Source organism: Glycine max, chromosome 14 (assembly GCF_000004515.6).
Source record: "Glycine max cultivar Williams 82 chromosome 14, Glycine_max_v4.0, whole genome shotgun sequence".
Taxonomy (NCBI): Eukaryota; Viridiplantae; Streptophyta; class Magnoliopsida; order Fabales; family Fabaceae; genus Glycine; species Glycine max.
Window position 1 is genome coordinate 41,914,387 of NC_038250.2, and position 11,332 is coordinate 41,925,718.

Genomic DNA, 11,332 nt, shown 5'->3' on the forward strand with positions numbered 1-11,332 from the left:
GAAGGTTATTTATGAAATTGGTGGTAATGTCAAGGACTGAGGTTAGAATGCTATGTGTTGAAGTCGAACTACATCACCTGTATCTCCTTGACTCATTTCAACATGCCCTTCCATATAATTTAATGGTAATTAACGTTTTTTTGGCATTTTATAGCATACCTATTACCTAGCAACAGAAGCTGCTGGCGTGTTCACTGATAAAAGTAGTATATAAAACTATCATTATGGTCTGCCTTGCCCCTGCATCAGCTTTAGAACCTGAATTGAAAATACAAGTCTACAATTTTCATTGATGAATTTCGTGTTTCTTTGAACAATGTGGAGAATTTACATTGACTAGATATATGACCAATGCTTATAAGGCTTGGACAGTCCTCACTATACAGATGTTTTGTGGGATTGATTTAGGTCCAACACAAATTCTTAAGAAACAAAATTGCCATCATGGGACTAGAGACATTCAAACAATATTGTGATGAGTTGCTTCCGGAAATGAACATTGAGAAACAAATTCCTTGACATAGTTGATTACTTGCTTTTTATTCCTGAAGACTGAAATTCAATTCAGTAGCATTTTGTTGCCTCATGCCGTTTCCATGGTTGACCTTTCTTACATTAAATATTGCTCTTACCACTGGATAATGATGTTGACTTGTAATCTTTTATGTCTTGAGTGATCCTCCCACTTTATCCAGCATAATAAATCATTAATTTCATTAATGAACAAGGGCTTTCCTTTGTGAGACACTGATGCTTGTAATGTGATCAATTGTCTGCATCATGTTGCTGATATGTGTTGCCACTCATGGTATTTTCCAGATCACAATTTGTATCTTCACAAACCAAAATCAATTTTGCTAATATCTTAGCACAAAACTCGCCACTTCTACAAAGAAACCTCAATTGAAGGTTCTTTGGGTTAATTTTGGAATACATACAGGGATCTATAATCTTCTCTGATATATTGAATACCATATAACTAAAATATTCTGCACCACCTCCTTGTGAGATACTACAGGAAATCAAACAGCACGAAAACTAAAAACATGCCATTTAGATCATATCTGATATGAAATTTTCAAGTGACAAAGAGAAAGAAAGAAAAAAAGAATTTTGCATCTGTCTTATCTGATCACCCATCAAACACTTGTAAGCTGAGGATGATGTCTTGAATGGTGAATCTGTTGAAGCTGCAAACTTTTCAATGCAGCCCCACCTGACCTTCTTTTCCAAAGATTATCCAGTTGTCTATCTTCCTCAGGCTTCTGCACTCTCTTGATCACAGGCAGAGGAGGATCCATATTTTCAACGCTTATGGGAACAACATTCTCATTCTTACTACTCCTGTGCCTGTGGTTCCTGGGCACATTTACGCTATTCACCGTCCCTCGCGGCCTACTTCCACAGCTGGTGGCGGTAGGAGCAGTAGCATTGATGATGCTGGTGCCTAAGTTTTTGCCAGAGAAGAGTTTTTTGAGCTTGGAATACTTAACACTAGGGGAAATGGAGATGCTGGTGGTGTTACTTTTGGTGGTGAGGAGTCCAACTATTTTATTGTGCCTCTTCACCTGGCCCATGCAACCAATTCTTGGGGACAAAGGGTCATTGGAGAAGGATCCTAGTTGCTCTCTCCACTGTGGAAGACTCACATCTTTGATGGATGGCCTTGAACATAGCATTGGCAGGAATGTGCTTCTGTGATGGATATGCAGGTTCTGATGGTAAAAGTAATGATGGGAATGGTGATGATTTTCACTGCTCATATTTCTCAGATGATGATATGGGGCAGAGCAAAGATGTGAATGAATATGCTTAGAAGTAAGATGTGAATGAATTTGTTAAGATGTGAATGGGTTTGCAAAGTGTTTTGAGTGGTTTAACTTGTGACTTTGAGCTTGCCAAATATACAAGAAGATCATGTGCAATTTTGAAACCCTTTTACTTGGTCCTCTAGAGTAAATAAATAAATAAATAACAATTAACAAGATGACAAAGTGGAATAGAAGAAATCATTGCAGAGAAGGAGCCTCATCGAAGACAGGTAAACACAACAAACGAAGAGAACAAAGACAATTATGGACCATTGTTTAACTTTTATCTGGAGTTTAAGGCAGATCAGGATTTGTTTATGTGATTAAGCTCTTTAATACAAATTTAGGAGAGGAAAAGGACTAATGAGTTTGACTTGCATCCTTCTGTGTGTGTCTGGGTCTGTGACTCTCTGAAGAGATCAAAATCCTAACCAATTGATCATGCTAAAGTATACACGCTACTAGTGGTTAAATCATAGGTTGAACAACCCCTTGTCCCCCAAAGGGTCCACTTTAGTTAATTACTTAATTTTGCCTTTTTGCACTTTAACATATATTATTTTAAAGAGTAAGGAATCTTAAATAATCTTACTATCATCGTTGAGAATTTGTATAATGAACTTCTAATTAATTATTATTTATGAAATACTGACTCCTACACATACCAGATATGGTATAGACATATATATGGAGACATGCTTAATATTCAAAAGGACACAAAAACATCACACACACATGCATACACTTTAAAACAATTAGTTAAGTATTATGAAAATGAGTTTAAAAAAAGTGTGCACACACCTTAAAACAACTAGTTAAGATTACGTTTAAGAAAAAATTAAACCTTCTTTTATGATAGGAGTGTTTGAGAAGTGTTTAGTAAAGAGTAGATATTCATTTACTTTCTTAATTTGTGTCAAAGCCATGTCAGATAAGAGTCTAAGTCAAAAATATTTTTTAATTACAATATAATAAAAAGGTATTTGTATTTAACACATCTAAAGCGTATCCGATAAGTGTCATGTTCGAAAAACATCTGACACTAGCATGCCATTCTATAGAAATGCACATGCTTCCTATTCTTCATTTCCTAAATCTCGATTCATGCGGAACATTAAAAAAAGTTTAAATATATTTTTAATTTTTGTAATTTAGTGTTTTTTTATTTTTCGTCATTGTATTTTTTTTGTTTTTAGTTCTTAGAAATTGTATTTATTTTAGTTTTAGTTCTTAAAACATTTTAAATAGTGCTTTCTAAAGTGTTATAAGGATGAAAATCAAAACAAACATAATTTGTAAAATTTTAAAATAAAAAAATAATTTTGTAAGAATGAAAAACAAATAAAACTAAATGGCAAAGACAAAAAATATTTAAGAAAAAAAATAGTTGTGTTAGAATATTCAAACGTGGGTGATTAAATGAGCTACTGTTAAGTAATATTGCTTAACAAATTTTTGTATTAGAAGTAATGACTTAACGGTTTGTTACTTAAGCGAGGTGCTAATATAAACCACTCTTGCTTAATTTATTATTACTAAAAGTAATATTTTTAAATCAAAATTTAATGTGACTTAAGAACTTTTTCTAGTAACATTAGTATTAAAGGAAGCTTTTGTATAAAATCATTAAATTTATTAAAGGAAGTTTTTGTATAAAATTATTAAATTTATGTAATATTGTAGAGTTTATAAATTTAAGATAAATAATTTATTTAAGCAATTATATATTATACATATTGATATTAGTGATATTTTTAAGTCCATAACCGGTGATGTTTTTTTATTTAACTAAACTCAAGATTAATAATTAATTATGATTATCGGTGTTTGCAATAAAATTTGTGAAATTAGATTTTGTGAGTTATAAGGTCAAAACAATTAATCTCAATAGTGGCGAACATATATTATGAGGTAAAGCCACGTTCACCCAAGAAGCCAATATTTTACGGCAGGTCTTTGCACATTGCATCAGTGAAGTTTCCTAAACTATGATTGATGATGGTTGCTGTGTTTGTCCTTATGTGTACTCTTCTTTATTTAGCATATATTTAATCAAGGAAAAATGATTCCTTCGTATATTAATTATGTTAAACACAATATAGTTCCTTCAAAGCTTCTACAGGTCATCATACCCAAATAGAACGAAGTTCACATAAGGGGAAACCATTAGATGAAATAAGAGATTTAAATGTTCATGAAAAAATTACTTAGGATACTTATTATAAGATAACTTGAACATCAACCACACATTAATAAAAGTAATTAATTCAATTGATTTTTTTATATATTTTTTTAAATATTATAATTAATATATAAATTATATCCTTATTAATAATCATTAGCTTATTATAGGATAATATAAAAACATTAAAATTCAAAAATATTATGTACCACTATCAATAAAAATATAAATATTTAAAATAATTAATAAAGACAACTAATACAAAAAATTAAATACAAGAATTCTAAAATGCCTTATAAAAAATCATCAATCCTTCTAACCTATACCTTATAATAAATACAAGAGTAAATAAATCAAAATTTTATGCTAATACTCCTTTACCGATCTCCCTAACATCATCCTAAATTAATTGAGAGAAAATCGACGAATACAAACATTTTCTCAATGTCACGCCTGCACGCACGATTGTAACTCTATCTCACTAAAATTATTGGACATCGACACGCAGGTTGAGTTGATGCGCACTCAAATTTGTCTACCTGACATTATTCACTCGTTGGAACTTCACTAATAACATGTTTTTTTTATAAGGGACCTTTGTATGTTTGAATTAAAATTGAGAGAGTCTAAAGTACTTTTATTTTCTCTTAAAAAAAGTACTTTTATTTTAGAAATAACATTTTTCTTTCTCAATTTAGTGCATTAGAATTTGTTATTATTCATTATAATTCACAAAAATACTTTTCAAATTTTAATCCAAACGTAACTTTAATTATTGGATTGAAAATCAACTTTTGTTATGCCTTCTTTATTCTACAATAAATATTTTCAATTGCGGTTGAATTTTATCGTGATTTTTAATATTGCAATAAATTGTAGCTAGAAATATATATGGTTCATGGGGTTATAATTATAGTCACATTAATTTCAAAAATTTTGATGTTGCGACTAAAATAATTATTTTTAGACTATTTCTTAAAACTTTGATATAATTTATGTCTAAGGTTAAAGTTTTTTTTTTTGAATAAGTTATTGTATAAATATTTACGAAAGAAAAAAAAAAGAAATAAACATTTCTCTATGAATTAACTTACGGACAAGTTTGAAAAAGTTAATTCTCCAAAACAAAAGATTTTAACTTACATATCGGCTAATTCTAACTCATAGGGTTTTTTTATTTTATTTTTCTATAAGTATTTATAAAATATTTATCCAAATATAACCAAAATATTGAATATCCTTGTAAAAATAATAAAAATACTTGTATGCATATTTGACTTGTAGTTGCACAGTTAAAACTGTGATCATCTGACTCCCGTGTGCTTTGTGAGAAGGACCCATCATGTTTAAGCATATTGAATTTAAAAGTGGATCAAAATAAAGTACAAAAAATTGAATTTGATGAAGGCAGTGTCGGTGTTTTAGTTCTGTTGTCGAAAGCGCAGGGTCGTGTAGTGGGTAATCCGAGAGAGATTATGTCGGCAAAGCCTTCTAAAAGCCTCAATTCTCTCTTTGTGAATGAGAACCACAACCTACCAATTTGTGTCAATCAAAAAGAGATTGAAATTAGACTTGTAAAGTTCCATGATATAAGCCAGCTATATTGCAACAACATGACGTGAGTTACGCCATAACTGGTTTATTATCATAAAGTCGAGTACTCCATAAAACATTTGAGATTTCTTTGTTGAAAAAACTCCCAAACACACAAATTATTTACACGTCCAAGAGGTCTTAAATGAATGATACATTGTTATTTTTATTTGACTTCAACATGTTTTTAGTCTTTGATATATATTTATTTTTGGCATCTAATCTCTAATAAAATTTTCATTCGAATCGGATTTTTAATATTTTAAAAGTTTTGTCTAAGGTCTCTTGGTGTTAGTCGAGATCCATTGACTATTTACGTGGCCGTTAACCGGACATGTTGACATGCCATGAGCTTATGTGGAAAAAGTTTTTTTTTTTAATTTTAAAAAGTAATATGATATCGTTTGAATTTAGGTTAAAAGGAAAAAAAAAAACTAACCTCAAACCAAAAGAATCAACCTTCTCTCCTTTAATTTCTTACTTCCAGTGGTCACTCACTCGATCACTGTACTTCTTCTTTTTCATCATTCATCTTCGTCTTCTTCTTCTCCATCTCCCTTTCTCCCTTTCCCAATGCCCTCTCTCCACCTTCTCCCTAGCACTACCACCTCTCCCAATTCCTCATTCCTCCTCCGCCCCTATTCTCCCCTCCTCCCCTCGAAAACCCTAACCCCCAAAAAACCCAAACCCAAACCCCCTCCGCCCTCCACTAGAACCGTAAGCCTGAGCTCTCCGGCTCCACCACCAGGGTCTCCGTCATCATGTTCGGCAAGGGTGATGTGAGCAAGACCACCACCACCTCCTCCTCGACCTCGAGAATCGCATCAACTACACCATGATCGAGGTCCTCAATAGGGACCAAGGAGTGGTCAATGACAACAACGTGAGTGTGAAGGGTGGGTGGCGAGATTTGCTACAGCAGCGTAGCACAATAGACTCTAGGTTCCATAGGTGTAGGAGGGGGAGCAATAGGGCCTCTTTTGAAATGCGCGTGACCGGTTCTAGTGTGGCCCAGAAGCGAAATAACCTTGAACTTAGAGATGGCCACATCAGCGACAACTTTGTAGTCAGTATCGATGTTTTCCATGGAAGACTTTGAGTTTGAGGTTGAATTAGATGTTGTCTAAAATTATTGTTGGGTCTGCGACAACAATTTGATGAGTTTCTCGACGCTCTCTAGCCTTGACGCAACTTCACAAACCACATTATCTTCCACGAAATTGTCGTTTCGATATCCCATCATAAGCTCCATGACTATACTTGCATCAAAGACAAAGAAAGAGAAAAAGAAGAAAAGGAATGGGGAGAGGAGGAGGAGTTAAAGAGAGCAAAGAAAATAAAAAGGGTTAGTCATAGGCCTGGTCAACTGATGCCAAATAAAATTAATAAAAAAAACTTTTTCCACGTAAGCACGTACACCACACGTGGCATCACATGTCACATGCCAATGTGTCCAATTAACAGCTACGTAAGCAGTTAACGGATCCTGCTTAACGACCGGAATCTCGGACAAAACTTTTAAAATATTAGGGACCCAATTCAAAGGAAAATTTTATTAGGGATCAAATACCAAAAATGGGTATATATTAGGGACCAAAAACATATTTAAGCCTTTTGATTTCTTAGTTCTATATATAAAGCTAAATAGTAACAAAATTCAAATATCATCATCATCTTAATCTTTATAAAAACAAACAAAATCCTAAAATAAGTTAAAACAAAGGTCATTTCTAGTGTGGACCACCTATAAAGGTGATCCAATTTGCACCATCATTCACAACCATTAGATCAGTCTAAAGTGTATCATTTTATCATACACCTTTTGCATCAAATTTTTTCCTATTTGTTTTCCCTTGAGTAGTCCCTTGGCTTTCACCTTGTACGATAACATTTCACCTTCTTTGGCAAGCCTCCCCCAACCACTTCTTTCTCTTCCTCCCTATTGTCAGGTTTGTTAGAAATGACATTACTATTCCGCCCCAATCACTTTCTTCCCCTTCCTCCTTCCATCTTAGGTGCCTTCAAGTCTCATATCTGTAACAACGACGAGGTTTCCGTTGACAGGAATTGTTTGTTAATAGCGTCATAAAAAGAAGTGGGTGGCAAGGACATGTATGTGTGCATTGCCTCACTTCATGATCTCCTTCTCTTCTCACTCGCTTATAAATGTCAGTGACAAGGCCAACAACCACTTCCTCCAATGAAACCTCTCTCCTTCTTCTTCTCCACTGTTGCAGGTAAAAATTAATTGATTCATTATGTCTCACTTTTGAAATAGTTCACTGTAGTTAGATCTTTAATAAAAATATTTAAATCTAGATAATATCCTAAGGATTTGAAACATAACAAATTTCTAAAAAACTCATCTTGAATTTCTACTACATTTATTTTGAAATTTGAATTGTTCTCCATTAATTCCTCCTTCAATTAAAATTTCTAAATAATGCTTCATTCAAAAGTTTTATCTTTTCAAAGCTTGTTTTTCCAAAGCTTCATTCAAAAATTGTTTATAAATAACACAAAGTGTCTTCCCTTGTACGCCTTGCACCCCCAATTTAAACCAACATACCTATAACCTTGTATGTCATTTCCCCATTGAAATGATATCAGTAGCAGAAGGTACAAATCTTACATTTTGAAATGTTTGGATGACATTGTTGTGTAGTTTATTTTCATAGTCCCCATGCCTTCAACCTTCATTTTCTTACCATTTCCTAAGTTGAAATGACCAAACTTCCCATTAGTTTTCAAAGTTTAAAAAATTGTTTGGTCTCTACAAACGTGCTTCAAAGAGTAGAATCCATGACCCATTTTGATCTAGCAACATCCTCCATTGTCAAATACAAATCTTCATCTTCAAATTTTTGGATCACATTAGCTTAAGACTTAACATCATTTGTCTTCATAACTCTCATTTTTTAGGTCATCTCTCATTTTTGGGCACATTGTTTGCATATGATGACCTTTCCTTTTGCAGCAATAACACTCCACGTTAGTCATATCTTCAAACGTGTAGTCATTTTGACTAATAAATCTAAATTTTTTAAGAAGTACGATACTTATAATCCTACAGGAGATACTGATAACGCTGAAAAAAAAATGAATTGGCTTTAATACTCACTTAGAGAGTCATGTCGCTAAGCGCAATTAGCTCTCTGATAGAAAATAAGGCTTAGCGAGCCATGGTCGCTTAGCCATTATGTTGTTCAAGCTAAGCGAGTGTGTCTCGCTTAGCCAGAATGTGTTTTTGTGTTGTCACGCTAAGCATGCTCTGTGCACTAAGTGAGTGCTGTTATTTTCATAAGGTGCGCTAAGCGAGTGAGTCTCGTTAAGCACCCAGTCTGTTTTTCAGTTTTATTTTTCTGCTTTCGGTTGAAATAAAAACCTGTTTAACTTGAATCATGTGACTTTTTTTTTATGCAGATGGCCTCCAGGAAGAGGAAAGCCACCGCCTCTAGACCCCGGGAGCCCTATGACACCACTCAATTTATATCAGAGGGCGCCTGGGAGAGATATTCACAGAACGTTCACTCCCGGAACATCCTTCCAGAGAGGAACGTCGTTCTTTATGTTAATGAGTATGATGAGTTCCGCAGAGAACTCGAGAGGCGCTGCTGGCACAAGGCCTTGACCAGGCAGTTGGATGGGCATATTGATGTGGCCCTAGTCAAGGTATTCTACGCTAATCTCTATGATCCGGAGGACAAATCTCTGAAGCAGGTTAGGGTGAGGGGCAAATTAATTAAGTTAGATGCTGAGTCCCTCAACACCTTCCTGGAGACTCTTGCGATTCTGGAGCCTGGGGAGCAGTACACCACCTACACCAGATTCTGTCATTCGCGCCCAGACCCTCAGGAGTTGGCTGCCAGACTTTGTATTCCAGGGTGCAAATTTGTTCTTAATGCTGAAGGAGCACTCTGGAAGCTCCTAAGGAAGGACTTAACCACCTTGGCCCAGACGTGGAGTGTGCTCTCATACTCCAACCTTGCCCCTACCTCTCACACATCTGACCTTAATATAGAAAGGCGAGGTTAGTCTATGGGCTAGTCATGAGGATGGATATGGACGTGGGCTCACTCATTTCGGGACAAATATCACAAATGGCCCAGTCCAACTCCTCTCGACTTGACTTTCCTGTACTGATCACAACTTTGTGCATAGCCAGAGGAGTCATATCCGATTCTCTGACCTTTGAGTCCCTCAGCCCTGCCATTAATTTGGCATATATTAAGAAGAACTGCTGGAACCTGGATGATCCATCAATCACTTTTCCAGGGACTCGCAAGTCTAGGGCTAGGGGACCTGATTCAGCTACTCCTTCCTCCTCTACTCTAGCTAATCCTTTTTCTAATTGTACTCCATCTCCCTTTGCTTCATCTTTTTCACCTCCATTAGCTCCAGTACCTACTGGTACCTCCATGCAGAGCTTAAACCTCACAATGTCGATGTTGTAGAGCCTTCACCATGGCTTACGCCTGGTGATGTAGAGTTTCCACGATTTGGCTCAGCATCGACCCATCATGAGCATGGAGGAGTTCATAGCTCAGGTGGCCTAGCCAGGAGTTCATCCTTCTCCTTTGGGGGGAGGTGAGGCTTCCGCAGCCCAGGAGCCTCAGCCAGAGCCTCAACCTCAGCCGAAAGCCACTCTAGAGGCCACTCCACAGACCTCACCAGTCACTACACCAGTCTTGGAGGTCTGTGAGGATGAAGAAGGCCTCGAGGACACAGATTACACAACATATTTACAAGCGGCACAGAGTACCTTGGATCCCTGGCCTGCAACTGCATAGGAGACATCTCAGCCAGCCCAGGATACTCTTTCTTCACATTTGGACGAGCGCGCACAGGAGGAGCCATGACAAGATTTTCATTTATTTTCCTGCTTTAGATACATTTTATGTTCAATTTATGTTTTTAGTTTCAGTTTTATATTTCAGTTTATTTAGTTAGAAAAATTTTAAAGCTTGTTGAACAGTTTACAGTTTTGATTGTTATGCAGTGGTTTGATTTGATCTGAAAATCTTATGTTAGTGAATGAATTGAATTGATCGATTGCATGGTGTTGGACAAATGTGGCCTTAGTTATCTTAAGAAGGGGTGAATTAATTTCCCACTAACAAGCTTTTAACCCCCTTCTAAATGATAGACTCATAATACAGAAGTAGAAGCAACAATCAATTTAATAATGTTCTTTAAACATGCAAGACAAAATTGATTACAACAAAATAAATGAGATAAGGGAAAAGAGAATGCAAACACAATTTTATACTGGTTCGGCAAGGGTGGTCACACATAAATTTCAAAGGTTTCTAGAGATATCATCCTTTTAGATATTAAACATTGTGGCGGTAGGGACTATCAGCAACAACGTATCATTAAAGAGAAAAACTCTAGATGAGGCTTCACTGTTATCAAGCGAGTCGAAGACCTAGCATGACCACAGATCAACCTCCACTTCCTATGTCTCCACGGACCCGGATATAGGGCCCAATAACTCACTATGTGTGCATAGAACAAACAAATATTTCTAAATATGCATGTAATAGGTAGACAGCCACACCCAACATAACAACACATAAAAAGATTTATATGAATATAAGAACATAAAAGAAGAAAGGGAAACAAAATAAAGAAAAGGTCACGATAAAAAATGCACACAAATTAAATGGTTTAACTCTCTAACAAGTCCCCAGTAAAGTTGCCAATTGTCGCAACCTACCCTTCGGCGAGAGGGCAAGGCGAGATG

At 35.4% G+C, this 11,332-nt stretch overlaps 1 protein-coding gene across 1 annotated transcript; it reads right to left on the bottom strand.

Annotated features, from left to right (window-relative positions):
* Positions 1–266: 266 nt before the first annotated feature.
* LOC100800136 (uncharacterized) lies at positions 267–2,260 on the bottom strand. The gene has a single exon (XM_003544114.4). The coding sequence runs from the start codon at positions 1,761–1,763 to the stop codon at positions 1,140–1,142; it is 624 nt and encodes a 207-aa protein (XP_003544162.3). The 5' UTR covers positions 1,764–2,260; the 3' UTR covers positions 267–1,139.
* Positions 2,261–11,332: the final 9,072 nt, after the last annotated feature.

Coding starts and splice junctions, on each gene's coding strand:
- LOC100800136 (XM_003544114.4), bottom strand. CDS start 1,763: ATGAGCAGTGAAAATCATCACCATTCCCATCATTACTTTTACCATCAG.